Source organism: Ischnura elegans, chromosome 7 (genome assembly GCF_921293095.1).
Source record: "Ischnura elegans chromosome 7, ioIscEleg1.1, whole genome shotgun sequence".
In the NCBI taxonomy this organism is placed as follows: domain Eukaryota; kingdom Metazoa; phylum Arthropoda; class Insecta; order Odonata; family Coenagrionidae; genus Ischnura; species Ischnura elegans.
In genome coordinates, this window is record NC_060252.1 from 4,867,314 (window position 1) to 4,883,752 (window position 16,439).

The following is a 16,439-nucleotide window of genomic DNA, read 5'->3' on the forward strand; positions in this document are numbered from 1 at the left end:
AACTACTTTTACACATGTACAAATCTATTGCGGAAACATTAACGCAGGCATCAGAAATATTCATTCAGAAAAAATCAGTCTATGCTGGAATATACATTATCACAAAGGCCTAAGGTGAAACATCATGCATGAACACACTGTTTGGGAGCATAGCAAACATAATGCGGGTTCGCATGTTCATCATCATGGATAAGATGCACATCACTTGACAGCACACTCATCCATCATGCCGGTATATTCGGATATCATTTTTCAGACTTATTCACTGAAGGTCACCAAAACCAAGTTGGAAATTGTGTACACAGCCCATGAAATCGTTCAAAATTAAATGCCTTCGCCAATCCAAACGTAATAGATTAAATTTAGGAGATCTCTATCTATGTTGACCTTAATTTCATACAGGCGATTGAAAAGGCATTCGAGTATTAACAACTAGTAATAATCTAGGTTTTTATCGGATGCTGAATAATATAAACAGCGGCTGATATCTACTAATAGGCACCAAGAAGGCGATAATGGCAATAAAATATCTAGGTGCATGATATTTTAACCATAAACCTAAAAAAACAAAAATTAGTCTCAAGTATCCTAAATTATTCAGCTGGATATTAGAGGTAAATAGAATTGCCACCTGTAAAATCATGCTAAGATTTTACCAGGTGCTAGATAAAACAAGTAGCCATAGTTTGAAAGCCTGCAAATAACAATTGATACGATGTAAGGTCAAAAACTTTTCAGACCCTCTTTGAAAACTAGAGTAGAAATGAAGAACACACAGCGCACTACTGGCTTATTACTATAATTCAAAATATCTTCAAGCAAGCCTCAATTATTTCTCGATTGCTTTCCGACTCTAGGAGCAAATAGTGATAGAGACCAGTTCTCTGAGGTATTCTCTTAACATCCAAAAGTAATCGGAGGCGAATCAAAACAATTTGTGCAGGATCGTAGTCAAAATTGCAATGCTAGAAAGTCATTTGCACTTGGAAAAGGAAAGGCAAGAAAGAATAACCAGGATGGCGTGGTAATATATAAAATATTAAATACACTGAATATGAAACCTAAAGTATCAATACAGCTTATGAACTTCATTGGGTTGTCGTTTTCTAATAACGTAACATAAAAATGTGAAGGAAAACATTTGAACTATTGCATTCCGAAGCATATATGTTGCATACTACCGTTATTCAATTTTATTTATGCAAATTTTGGCGATGATAATAGGTAGCTTTGACTGTAACCTCTGACTTAATTTTAATTTTATCGGTATTTATGGAGATTTTCCTCATCGCTTAGCGAATTTGGCGGGTTGCTGGTCGGATGATGATCTCATGCGAACCCGCAATCGATTCCCCTTTCAGTTTGAATAAAAGCGGTGGCCATTGTATAATTAGTCTTCACTCAATGTTGAACTACATGATGGTGCAAATCTATTCCGCTCCATGCTCCCTAATCAAAAGACATATCCAACTGAATCCAAAGGCTATCCATTGTGGCTCCGTCCCTGCAAATCTAGATAAGCCAACAAAGCACTGATCGAAGAATTAGCGAAGGCGACTCTCGGGAACTCGAACGATTCACGCAATCTGAGAGATCAAAATTTAATGTGGGTTGCCGGGAACAAGGTTGTCAAACCATGCGCTGCTTTTTAACTGACGAAGTACACTTAGTAGATTACAATCAGAAGAGCAATAAAGGTCTGTCTCATTCAACGAAAGATCTGGCACTTCAATAAAACATCAATCATTTCATCATGAACATCAATCACATATTGTAAAATTCAAAGGATACGCACGGCCCCGTATGACACCGCGATTACAGAATAAGGAACCATAAACTATCAAGGAATCAGCTAAATATATTTATGACTGAAGAGATTAAAAATTATTCATGGACATCATAAACTTTGAGTCCTACTGCACGCAATTGGGATGCTTCATTATGACACATAATTTTACGTTGTCAACACTAATTTCTCATAAGTGAAATTATCTCATGAATGGCAGAATAAATACTGTAAAATATACTGGTATTGCAAGCAAAATACGAAAGAAATGAATTAGCAATTCCTCTGAAGCGGTCATTTTTCGCTGTGATACTATTGCAAAAACGAAATAAAAGCAATTGAATTATTGTTAACGATTGCATGCTTGGTAATTTGTAATTGAAATCGATAAATTTTCTAAAGTAGTTTTAACAAGTAATTTACTCCAAAGCTTTTGCGAGTAAACGACATTTTTAAATCATCTAAAGTGAAATTTTGAAAACCAGGAGCGCTGATCGAAAGGCATTAATCTCATTCGCGCGTCTACATTTTAGGAAGAACATATTTATTTAAGCCTAAAGTGCCTACATTATACGCTAAAATAATCATTTTATACAATTTCATTAAATGGTAATTAAAATGTTGGTTTGCGTGTTAGTACTCCCTGTTTGAGAAAATGTTGACAAGGATTGTTTCATGTTCATGAGCAAAAGTAAAAGTATTTGTGATGTGATCGTTATAAAATCCGACTAATTACTTTTCCCAGGTGTAATTTGTAATTGTAATTAATTTCAAATTTCACAGTGGGATTTTAATAGAGCCCGATTATATTTTATCAATATTGTTCCCATCATTGCTTTCTTGCGTCGCATTGTCATTAGCCTAAAATGTAGTTCAACGAATTGTTATTAAAAAATATGCTGTATTCTTGAAAATTTCACGATATGCTGAAACTCTTGCTACATTTTCCTCAATCTCAAATTTGAAAAATTTCATCCTTCGTTATGCCTTTTCCTCCTCATTGTCTATAGAGCAGATTTAAAAAAAATGAAATACAGCTCAGGCTAATAGGGGAGTCTCTTGCATGAGCAATGATAATTTTAACAGCATTACTTAACTATTTAATTGGTGATTCATAACGTATAAAACATGGCCGGTTCCTTTAGGCCTTCCCTTGGTGGCCTTCAGAACAAAATGAGATAAAAAGAGGAACTTTTCTTGTATCATCATTGATTTCAGCGAAATTGGCAGCAAGAACATTACAAAGAAACGCTTCACGAGGAACTTGGATGAGACTGCTCAGAGCTCATTGAATGAATAGCCGATTATAATCTGGAAATCCTTCGCTTGTATTATTTGCACAGGCAAAATCTTCGACAGAGATGAAGATAAGGGGCACTATAAAAACGAGAAATTCAACACGCAGACACGCGCATTGGCGCAAAAGTTTAAACTCCTAGGAAGGAAATTCTCCATGAAAAAAAAAGATTGATATACCATCGCAAGAATTCTTCATACCGAATTTCTTGCTTTGGTGAAGTCTTCAGGCTGAAAAGTAGACATTAAATACGATGACTCATCAATGCTTGTGGTCTCCGATTAATGTACGGACGGTATAATCTACTTTTTCCAATTTATTTCCGCAAATTGATCTGTATTGATACCAATATGTTTGTGCGTCCGTGCACCCACGCATGATTACTCCCTCAACCCTCGGCTGCGACAGGAAAGCCTGAGTGACAACCAAGCGGTGATTTGATTGCGCACTTCCTCTATAAGGGGTGAACAATTTACTCGCTCGCTCAAAGATTCCTCGCATAGGTAGGTCTACATTCTAAGATAAGGCTCACCCCTGACTATATCACAGGCGTTGGATATCTCATCCTGAGGGTGGTACCTCAGGGTAACTTCCTTGCGCTCACCGCCGTCAATTGTTTGCATCTGGAGGAGTGTCTGAGGGCTTTGACCATCAACGCAATAGCCTAACTCCTTCCACGGGGTTTTGGCCCAATGTCAAAATAAAAAAGCCACAAGATATGATGATTAAAAAAATGGTACCCAAAAGGTCGTTTCCTCGCCCTTGGTAGTCTAGATAACTGATTGTGCCAAATCATAACCAATACAACACATTAACTTCGGTTCATCCGTCGATATAAGACTCAGATAATATAAGCTGCCATGAAAATATAATAAAGCTATTGAAGCGAGAGTTGTTAAATCCTTAGATAACTTGAATTTGCAACCGTTGATAAAAAGCAGAGTTAACATTGGAGATTGGTCGCATATATGGTGAAAAAAATCGATGTTCCTTTGCCAATGGTGGTTTCAAAATGTTGATAAACGGTTATGACCGCCTGGGTTGGAACCAGGGCCTTCTGTGTGGAAAACCTACAACCAAGATAAAATAAATGAGAAACACCTGACGCACAGTGATTGATGCTATGAATTATGCAGATGACTGACTACTCATGGTCGGACAAAAAGACGTACAAAAGTGCTGAAGACTCCACAGCCATTAGAATGGGCTATCTCTCTACTCTTAAGATGACGCATCACTCTAGCTCCATGGGCCATATTTTGTCTTTTATCGTCACTTGTCACATTCAACAAATCAGCGCTTTTATCGTGAAATTTCCAGGGCATGCTTCAAGGGAAGTACCCTTCCAGGTATAATCTGGAAACATGCCCTGGAAATCTCATGATAATATACCCGGGTCAAACATCACAATCACTAATTTAATCACTAACAATCACAACTAGCTGTCACAACCCTAATTTAACATGTAATTCGAGTTAAAGTGGTCACTTGAGTGTCAAATTCCCTCTCAGTGATTCTCGGTTCAAATTCCGAAGTTGGACGAGGTTTTTGAGAGAGTGCCCGATCCCTGCTCGAATGATGACAGGAGGCAACCCCGAGTGCAGTCCGCCGTCCGTCAGATTGGACGTTAAGCCGTGGTATCCTAGGCGCCTTTCGTTGACAGCTTGCGCGATGCCGGCGCCGGCTTTCTCTCCTTCCCCACCCACCTCCAACAGCGCAAATGACTCTCGCGTCACGTGTCCCTCAAATCAAATGCCACACAACTGAAATGGAATGGGAAAACATTCAACGAACCGTCGCGTCTTCACGTGGCAAAAATTCGCGGTAGGAATGACAATGGAGAAACGGAGGCGATATACGCCAAGGGAGGGGAACAATGAACACGCGTAGGCGCCACCCAATTCCAGTGAAATGGTCAAAGGAGCAACGGATTGACGTCCCATTCGACGGACGGAGGATTGCACCCGAAGCATGTGCGTGTGCTCTGTAAATAATTCACGACAAGCGCCAGGATTTGAACCTGTGTCCTCAAGAAGGGATGACTACAATATGTCTACAAAAATGTAGGCATTCTGTCGTACGGAATTTACGATCCAGAAGTCGTTAACTGTGAATGCATTGCTTTTATCAGTCCATCATCCATAAGCACTGCAAACGCTAATGAGATCTGATCCAGCCATTCCGCGGAGATCATTAGATTGCTAATCTCTCCCACACGACCTCTCATTTTCGTATTTCCTAAGTTGTTTTAAACTCACGATACCATCTTGACATGATCACGGTGCGTGAAGTATACGATTGTTAACGTTAATTTGCACTTTTCTTTCAGAATCTTCTCAAAGAAACTATTTTTTCACTTGAATTGCCGGTCGTAAATAAAAACTTAATAGCATTGCCGACAAATAATGAAATTACCTGTGGGAAATTGCTTAAAAGTTTTAAATTCCAATATTTTACCGTAACACCAGTTAAGTCTGAATCAAGTTTATAAATATTTTGAGTTGACGGTTTTGACGAGTACTCTTAACGTACCCTTAAAATTTTGAATTTTCGATTAATCGTTCCGGAGTGACGCGTCTCCTTAAAAGTGACACGTGACGTACGAAGGCGCTCTCCCGAAAAACAAATGCCAAAGTGCGGTACACGACGCTTAAGACGACGACTCACTCACTCCCCCTCGGCCGATCTCTTCCCAGAATCGGAGGAGTGAACCTGAGCCTACAGTTGCCTGACCTGAAAATTTAATATCATGCCTCAGTGTTTCCCAGTGCGATGACTTCAATCGAAAATGCAGACAAATGTTGAAAACAGCATAATTGACATGCGCCGAAATCTTCCAAGTCATAGTTTCGTATGAATACAAGCGATTCGCCACAAAGCAGACAAAATACAGCCAACCAATCAGGACAGTGAGGAATACACAGCGGTAAACAAACACACGCGATGGATTCCCGGAAAGCAGTGCTGCGACACGCCACGCGGCTAACCAAAAGAGGAGGGGTGGGCGAAGAGGGGAGGGGAGGAGGGGGGGGGAATATATAAGTATATATATACGTAAGTGGGGGATGGGGAGGGCAAAAGATAGTGTACTCACGCGGCGAAGTGGAGGAGGCCCATGATGGCGGCGGAGCGCAGCAGAAGCAGTGGCGGAGGAGCAGTCGGAGGATGACTTGTTCCCTAGCGGCGAGGGCAGAGGCGTCTGTCTGCTGGGGAGACGAGCCATCCGCTCCGAAAGGGACCCTTTCCCCCTTCGCCCCCGCCCCCCCCCCCTCCACCCTCTCCCCCGCCCGCCCCCACCCCTCCCCCACCTAAAGGGACTCACTCCGCTCACCTTCCTCCCCCCACCCCTCTCCCCTCGACGCTGCAAAACTCGTACTTTCACGCCATGGCCACCCCGCCCCCCGTTCAACACATCTTAATAACTCCCATGCTATGCGTGCGACCCGAATGCTTGTTGATTATTCGAAGAGCCAATGAATGTGGCTTTGTTCCATTGTATTTTTGCATCTTGTATTCCCTAAGATGCACTGGGAGAAAGCCGATGAATACGGAAGTCAACTGTAAAATATATATTTTTTACCATTTGACACATTTTTCAAGAACGGTAAAATTGATCGACAATAAAAAATCGTATTTTGATGGTTTGTGAAAGAGAGAACTTTGAATAACTCTTTTTTGGATATGTATCCAATCGTTACCGCGAAACATTATTTTAAATTAACAGTAGATTGCTTTTTCCTAAATATTAAGCTATCATTTAGTTGACTATTTTATGATATATTTACTTCAAATTTCGTAGGCTCGTTGGGGACGTTGAAGCTCATTCGAAAATATTAAAAACAGAAATCCACCCTGTTATCTCCAAATCCCATAATTACGCCAAAATGAGGTGAATTCGCAGGATGGCCCCATGGATGCCATTTAATAACTGCATTTCAAGCGATCCGAATGGTTGCCGATTCTTTGGAAAGCCATCATTTGAATGTTGATTTGTTTCCCTGCATTTTTGGAATTCCCACTATGCACTGGGACAGGGGACGACATTTTGCGAAGGAAACGCCATTTTTTCTTCCGTTATGTTTGTTAGTATTGTTGTGTCCCCCTGCCACTCCTAACTCACCCCCCTCCAACCACCACCCCCGAATTCTTCCCCCCCCCCTGTACCCGCACAAGGGGTCGCTTTCCCCACCCACCTTTCTCCCTCTCCTTTCCTCGCGCTTCGAGCGACGTCAGCTCAATCCCCAATCTCTCCTTTTCGCTCATTTTTTCCATCTTCCCCTCAAAAAAGAAAAACAAAAACTTTTCCTCCCTCTCTCGTCAAATGCCCTTGTGCTCTGGATGCATCGAGATTCAAATGCCAGAGGTCAGGGAACTCCTTCAGTGACCAGTTTCACGGGGACTTGTATATTCTTATAGGAGAGAACATGTCTCCAACGAGCGGTCTGTTTTTTGCGGACCAAGCCATCTGATAATGTACGGCAAAAATAATTCTCGATTCTTTAAAACGTTTAGTTTGATGGACGGGAAAGAGAAGTTAAGGCAGCAAAATCTTCCCATATTCAGCCATTCTCTCAAAGTTTAAAATAAGGAATCGTGAAAGCGGCGTTCCCTTTCTTATGAGTGGGTGACGTCATTTTAGCTCAGGATCATTGGCTGGTTCCAGTAGCTGCGCTCATTGAATTAAGAAATAACGTGCATCAGTGAAAACCTTATTACGCGCCTCGATTGCTTCCCCTGACAGTTGTCCCAAGTAAGAATGGACTCTTTTGCAATGCCAGCTCCAACAGAGTTTGTTTTTTAATAAAAGAGTCCGTTTCCCTACCTTAAGCACACGATTTAAGTCCATTCTCCGCAGTAGTGTATGGAATGCACTCAAAGAAAGAAGCCTTTCAGTGCACCTCTTGCAGAGCCCAGCGATTAAATAATAAGAGTCATTCGTAGCAATATTTATTAATTTTTCTTTCTGGTGATTATTTTCTATCACTATTATATCTGTTATCCACATATAAAAGTGAATGAGACCATATTGCATCCACACGCTTGCCGCGTCGACGTACTTTCCGCCGCCGCCGGCCAGAACCGGAGTCGACCGCACGCTCGAAAAAACGATTTAAAATTCGGGGTTGCAAGTTGGTGCAAGGTTTGACTTTAGATCCACAATGCAGAAGCTTCAAAAAACGACGTGGTATCAGGCACTTGGCGGGAGTCCGTGACAATATCTACTTTTTCTCTACGTTTATGTAAAAAATGGGCTGAAAACGGGCTCCGCCATTTTGTTATATATCTATGGTTATTGATGAAAAAAAATCTTTATAAAGCTCTCAAATGGCAGAAAAAGAAGTGTTAATTAAGATGGTATAACAGTTGTGTCCATAAAACTATTTATGAAACCACTGTACGAGGATAAATTTGGCAGTTTTCAGAAAAAGTCGAGGTTGGTCGTTTTTCACTAAATTTGTTCAACTTTGACCTCACATATATTGTTGAGGTGAAAACACAGGAAAGAAATAATCTGGAAAGTTATGCACAATTTATTGAGAATATGTATGCGAAGTTTCAACTTCCTAGCTAAAAAAATCGTTTTTGAGGTTTTGGCCAGCATTTTTCGATTCTAGCCCACTGTGCGCCGTCACAATGAGGTAAAAGTGGAGACAGGACTGCAATATCTTCATCAATTTAAAGATAGGTCATTTCGTTTCATTCCAAGCGACTCCTCCCCTTCTTCACTCGCGCTTCCCTTTGGGCTTCATCCCCCTTCCCACCCACCTCCCCTCTCAACCCCCAACCCACCCCTCTCTTTGTGTTCGCTCATTTTTCCATCTTTGACTCAAGGGCTATCCCTTCCCCTCCGTCAAATGCCTTTTGGATGCACCGACAATCAAATGCCGCAGGCCAGGGGACTCTCTCTCAGTGCACAGTTTAGCGGACACCTACCTACACACGGACGCCTGCCTGCACTAATGCCTCTATTGGAAGACCATGGGGTAGGAGCATTTGGCCGTTAACAAGTCGACCTTGAATTGGCGAAGACTTCAGATATAAGTTGGATGAAGGAGGGATCTCTTACGAAACAAATATACTTGGCAGCTTTTGTTTACATCGGGCGATTGGGTTAAAATCGATAAATGTTCGTCGATTCATTAAGAAAGCGAGAATATTTCGCCAAAAATTTAGCGATACGTTCATTAATTTGCAGAGAAAATCAATTGTACATACTTCTTCTATCTTTACATGACTGAATTTTACATTCCGATTAACATCTCAGGGTAGACACCGGCCTTTACAATGGTATTTCTACTCACTTTCACGATTATATTACGTAATATATTTCTTTTTCTCTACTAAGGTTACTCTTCACATTCGTAGGTTTAGCGTGAATACCCGATGCACACGCAATACTTCTTAATATGGCCGTAAGTATTAATGAACTCATTTCCGATGTATTGGTGTCATCATAAATACTCTAACGGATTAATTTTGCATTTTCATTGGTTGCTGTCGACATCTGATACGTCGGAATATACAACACCCATACTTTGTATATCTCCTTACAATTAGCACCACTGTGGAGCAGTGCAATCAAGCATACGAAATTTTATTGAAGAATGGAAATAGTGCTTCATAAAGGCGATTTTAAATTGATATTTAAAATCGCCTTTATTAAGCATCTAGCTAATTGGTTCGTCATATTCAAGAAAATTCAGTGATATTGTAATTCTAATTTAATTTCATTTTATAAAGGATACGTAACGTTCATATGGCACGAGGATGGGTGGATGGATGGGTAATAGTGACATCTTCAGGTGAAGAAGATTAACTACGTTACGAAACCCGGGTGGTGCCCATATTAATATAATAGTGAACCTTGCAAAGTTTTATTCCTTTATTTCCAACTTCTACAAGATATGACCATTCGTCAGAATCCATGTTTCGACAGAACCCTGAGCCTCAAATGCCATTATCTTAACATAATAATTGCTTACTTCCCACTCTAAACCTCTTTCATTTTACTATACTCATGAACTATGTTCCAATGTGCATAATTTATTGTGCTGTTTGTACTTTAGTATGTAATTACATTTTGACCCTCAACAAATGACAAAAACCAATTTCTTTTTCGTTACAAAACTTTAATTAAAATCATTAAAACGTGTTATTGTTTCATGAGAACATATATTTTCGTGAAATAATATGAAAAAGCAAGAGATTATCTTAAAAATGAAAATCTCTTAGGAGCTATCCATTCCACTCTGCCTCAAGCGAGAGGGACCATGAATGATATTGGTCGTAGTTTTAAATTCCCGGATGATCTAATCCGATAGCCGTGCAATAATACCTTATTGCTCTCCATTCTAAGACTGCCTATAGCCCTCTTCCCTGAAATTGAGGAATTTGTTGCATAAAGAGCTTGGAGATTATAGAGTCTATCCTTATCTCTATCAGAAGAACTTCCTCGTTTCGTTTCTTCTCCGTCGTCCGGAGTATAAACTCTCATTTTTATGTTCCTGCAATGCTAAAATTTCTATGCGCTATAATCAAAATATTGATAAAGTTAGTTTTGACCAATATGCTTAGTTTAGAAAAATATTTGCCGGGAAAGTGTAAAATCATATATAATATGCTTAGTGTTTTCAAGCAAATTACAAACTATTTTTCATAGGTATTCCATTTTCGTTTTCTCCTTCATGGCCCACTTCCACTGTGGGTGAGAAAGCGAAAAACAGCCCACGAATCGATGCCCAATCAGCTGAACAGGAGATATTTATTTATCTCCCAGAATGCACTCGACAGAAGAAAAAATCCTCAACATTCAATCATAGTTTGTCTTAACTTTAAGAATCGTTGGCGTCTAATTTGTGCCACGTGTCGTCTGCGCCCTCATACGAATGCGCCGCGCATCCTAGAATAGTCATTTGTAGTCGGCGCCCATCCATTACCCCACTATAACCTTATCGCTAATTCATTCATCTCCGTCTCAATGCTCATGTTTCTCTAGCAAACGCCCTTGTCCACTGAATCCGTCAAAAAACAGCGGGGATTCCTTTGGTGGACGGTTTAACGGACACTCGAATTCCGGGAACATTTCTACTAAAATTCTATTTTTCCCGAAATTACCTTTTAAATCAAAGATAAAATATAAGAGAACAATTTATAAAAAATATTAAAACGATCTGCAATTAATATAATGACCTTCTAGGCGACACGGTGGATGCCATATTAGAGCCTCACATTATTCCCAGGTCCGAGAGAAGAGATAAATTTAGAGAGATATTTAGCCGTACGGATTTGTAAGAGCATTCATTTTTCCCCGGACTTGAACGAATGCTAATCCTAACTTCGCAGGAAAATCTCCGATTTTTCTTTCAACGGCTGGTGTCCTGACCGTGGTGCGCGTGGCGAAGTAGATTGTAGATGTAAGGATTGTTGGTATATACAAATATATCTATACTAGCTGACCCGGCGAACTTCGTACCGCCTAACAATCAATGAACTTACAGTTTACTTACACCATTTATAAATCAAGAGCGGCTGTATCGTTTTTAATCATGTTTAATTTATTATAATAAAATAAGGATACAAATTCAATAAAACTACGTAAATGAGTACCAAAATTGCTTGTCAGAAAGACATTTTCTTTATTGAATCGGAGGGTGAATCGGAGCACGTTTACGCGGATTTTTTTCAACAAATTTTCTTACGTTTTAGCTTAAGAAATTTTGGGAATTGTGGTTTAATAAAGTAGTTCATGAAATAAAAATACGCATTCATTTGTTGGCTATTTGCGTTATTAGCTGTAAAAAAAATGTTTTTAGGTCCAAGTCTGTTGCATACACTTGGCCCATTCAGGGGGCAGGTTGACACAACCCCAGACCGACGCTTGACTGATGCTCAAAATCGTGCAAGAAAACCCCCCCCCAAGAGCTTAGAGAATTTTTTTATGAAAGATTTTGTTATTAATATTAGAAGGACGGATGACTAACAAACAAAACATATTTAACTATTCACACAGCCACAAAACCCACTATTTTGAACCATTTATCTTAAAAAATGTCTGGGGGAAGTGCCCCCACACTTCCCGCTTACGTTAGCGAGTTTTCTATACCCTACAGACCCGTGGTATTAGCTGCGCCCAAAACCCCCTATCCTAGCTACGCACTTGAAGCGAAGGAAGAGATACAGAGGATGGTTTATCGACTCGTGAACATAGCACGTTAAATTGACCATGAGAAAATCATGGGTTTTCATTAGCACATGAGCAAAAACAACACAAAAACTGAAAGACTGACCATGCGATTTTTTAATCCTTATCACGAATGCAACACGAATTGGAAATTTAATACGTTTAAGCTCAAAAGGGCATATGAGTTGAGATCATGGAATCTACGGAATGAGGACTTCCTAACCTTTGAATTTTCCTTTGAGTAAAGTTGCGTGAATCACATTCATTGTCAATTTTTTTAATCACCAAACACGTTCCGTTGGATAGTTATGGTTGGTTTAGGCTTCGAAAGATCATGAACACAGAAACTACATTTTTCTGTATGTCGTGCCTTGGTAAGCCAGGTACGTCCAAGGACTTAAAATATTCAGATAGATAGTTGGTGATTTCGTCTTCGTTTGTTACACATTTAAAAGATTCGAATCCATGCAGAGTACGAACTATTTGAATTTACCTCGTTTTAGTCATCCACATCTTCGTTCTTGCTCGCTAAATCAACCATCTTTGATTCCTTTGGTGATCAATCATATTCTGGAACTCTTTGTTGATGAGCTCACTGAAACTAATTTGCAATCATTCCAAGGAAATGAGTTAAAACTACTCGATTCCTCGACAGGAACACGGACATTACCGTTTGTCAACAATTGCTTGGAGATTTGTTTACAAACACGGTAGTGAAGTGTCAACTCGAGCTGGGCCACGGCTGGGCTTACAATCAGCTCGAATTAAATTTTAAAAATGTAATTTCAATTTAATTAATATTTTGAATATATTTAGTATTTTAAATGTTATATTGTTACTAAATTCGGTTATTAAAGTGGTAAAAACAAAACAAATTATTTGATTTGTAGTTTTGACCGACTTATCAATTGTTGTGTTACTATAACTCCTAAAAGCATGTCCATAGGAAAGAGATGAATTTTTTTTGTGAAATTATCCTTTTTTTAATGGCCTATATGTTAACCCCACCTGAGACGAATCCAAAGAACCAAATCTCATTGAAATCGGTGCAGCCGTTCTCGAGTTATAAGTGTTCTAACTAACACGATTTTCGACTTTCTTTTATATATATAGATATGTGTATTCTCTTTTTGTTGATTTTTTTAAATATGAGTTTCAGGGTGTGAATCTTTACAACGGAGAAAACATGTTCTTTAAAGATTGAAGTAACAAATTAATTTCCATCCGGCCCGAAAATCAACACAGTACAACAATTATTGCCATCGTGTATTTTATTAGCAGTCCTCTGTCGCTATGGAGAGTGAAATCTCCTCTAAACTCCTCATCCACCGGTTTTATTTGACATTTCTCATGCCGTATTATTCCATTAAATATTATGATTTCATTTGAAAATTTCCAAAGGTCTTATTGCCACGCAGGAAGGCAGCAAAAGAGAAAGCCTTGAAGAGAAGACGAGACGGCACAGTTCGCCACACTGTGACGCATGATGGCAGAATGGCAGGCGGTAGTGCAAGGGACGTCCCCGAATGAGTTACAGAGGACAATGAGGATGTTTTGAAGCTGTAAAAAGGATAGCAAATAGTCATGACATCGCCAGTTGGGAGGCAGAACTGCAACTGTTGTCTCTCAATGGTATCAACGCGCCTTAAACCCGGAGACAATACGATCAAAATCTGCAGAAGCCGAACACGAAGCATATTTCTCCTGCCGCATTATTACATTAAATATTATGCTTTTGTTTTGAAATTTTCCAAATGGGCCACGCTATGGACATGCAGAGTACAAAAATAAAAGGATTTAAGCAAAGGCTGCCGAAAGAAACGATAAAATTGCAAATTCATCCATTCTGTCATGTGCGTGTGCAATAAAAGATGGCGAAAGTTAGCGCCCATTTTTCACGTTGAAGCTCATTGATTGGATAGCTCAAAGGCAATTAATCGCTCTCAAGAGTGTTTTAAGCGTTGGGAAAGTACGAACTCGTCTTCATTTGCCTGAATATCAATTTTTTTATGTTGCCGTAAATTTTCTCCAAACAGAAACAGAAAACATAAAAATGTTGACAATCGCTTACTTTGTATGGTCCGAAATTTTCAAAATGAGTTAGAGAAGCGTAGCTTTGAAACAGGCATTGCGGTAGCGAAAAATGGGTCGAGAGGATATGCCCTCAACGAGAAAGCATACTTACGAGGATGCCGATTGAACAGCCGGCTGAGTCTCAAGATGATCAAGAAGTGATCAAGAATATCACTGTTCAGCTGTGATACACATCTTGTCTGGAATTCTTCTCCTTTTCGTAAACGCTCTTTATTTAGCCATTCCATACCATTTTCTTTCACTTTCTGCCATTTCCTTCTGCCCTTAGTTCATCTACCCTTACTTCGAAATTTCTATCTTTCAAAATTGAACGAATACTACAGGGAACAGGATTACAGTCATAATGTGAAAATTGCATACTCCTATTGAAAGCATTGACAGAAAACGAATGATTTTCATCATTATCAGTCATAGTTTTTGTCTGTTTGCCGTTGACATATCCAGTTATAAATCATGTCGTATATACAATGGATTTTTAGGATCATTTTCGATCAACCTCTTCTAATCTTTCTCATCCAAACCCCTACCAGCTCAGGACGTTATTTGTGGGTTTTCCTTAGTTCGGGTCGAGCTCCATCCTCAACTATCCAAATCAAACTTAGGGTTGAATCATTAAAAGTCTGTGCAAATAGTATCCATTCCGTTCACTATTATACGTATTAATATGGGCACGATCTGGGTTTCGTAACGCAGTTACATCTTCAGCTCCGAAGGCCTGAAAGAAGACCTGAAGATGCAACTACTTTACGAAACCCGAGTCTTGCCCATATCATTATAATAGTGAACCTGACAAAGTTTTACTCCTTTATTTCCAATATGGAGAGGTTTCACAAATTCAAGCCAGAAGTTCTCAGTTATAGTTAAAGGACATTTCGGTTAATTTTCTCTCCTTCATTCTATTCATGATTCCTCTCCGTAAATGTAGAAAATACTACAGACCACAAGACATTTACAAGGAATAACATTTACCAATTATAAATAGTTAAATATTAAGGACGATGATTATCTCCTTTACTAATTTCAAGTTGAAGTACGTCACTCAGTTTTTTGCCATCCTCAGTGTCCATTGCTCGCACCTGGTAGCTCAGCATGCAATTTCTCCATCCAAAAGTCATACAAGTGGCACAGGGAAAGGACCTATCCTCCGTATCCTCATTTTTTGAGTTTAACACGCCCTTGGCTTAGTTCCGGGTGAACTCTACCCTCTGCTACCACATACAGACTAACATTCTCGTTGAATCTCCAAGTGATTGCAAATGATGAATAATATCGATCTCAAATGGACAACAATCCGTTCGTAGGTCCTCCCCCATCCCTCCCTCTTGCTTCTCCTAAATGGTCCACTGGGATTCCATCTTCTCCTTCTTCTTCTTCTGGTCTTTTCCCTCCGAGGGTGGCTCCATCCCCCGCTCAACTCCCTCCCCTAACTCTCCCCACTCTCCCTTATCGATTCTTTCCTTTTCATTATTTTTTCCCGGTCTCTTTCATATCCTCCATCAACCCTCATTTTTTCCCTCTGAGAAATTCCACTCTTCTCAAAACACCGATATTGCTACGGATACTACTCTCACAGAGCAAGGAATCGTGCTGGTGTGGTGGTTCTCCACCTTGTGGCTCTGGGTTTGATTCCCAGCGGTGGCAGAGGAAGTTTCATTCCTGCTTGATTGCCATTAGGAGATCACTTCAAAGTTCAACGAATCCACTGCGTTCGCCGGAAGGGCCGTTAAGTCGGTGTCCCTTTGGCGTCTTTCGCTAAGAGCATGCAAATATCGAGGTCATGATTCCTGCCTCACTCCCTTCCCGTCCCAAATATAACCAGAGGATTCGATGGCCTCCCCCAAAAGCATTTTTCATATTTCAGGCATTAATGGGATTTTGTCACTACAACTTTAACCGCTTTTGAAGAAACATAAATTCATTCACATCTCTCAAAAGTGAAAACTATCATTGTTTTAATTTACTTTTGGGCTCCTTAGAGCATTATTTTTGCGGTACTTTATAGGTAAAACTACAATTAATTAGGATATATGGTATCGGTATCGATAATTGAGATTTAATTTTTCAAGAGTCGGCATTGGTAT

At 39.7% G+C, this 16,439-nt stretch overlaps 1 protein-coding gene across 1 annotated transcript in view; it reads right to left on the reverse strand.

The window, feature by feature from the left end:
* Positions 1-6,274, reverse strand: part of LOC124162014 (gamma-aminobutyric acid receptor subunit alpha-6-like) — an 85,728-nt gene extending 79,454 nt beyond the window's left edge. Inside the window, exon 1 of the mRNA XM_046538333.1 lies at positions 6,178-6,274. Coding sequence (XP_046394289.1) covers positions 6,178-6,200 — 23 coding nt within the window. The 5' untranslated portion in view covers positions 6,201-6,274. The remainder of the gene's footprint in view (positions 1-6,177) is intronic.
* Positions 6,275-16,439: the final 10,165 nt, after the last annotated feature.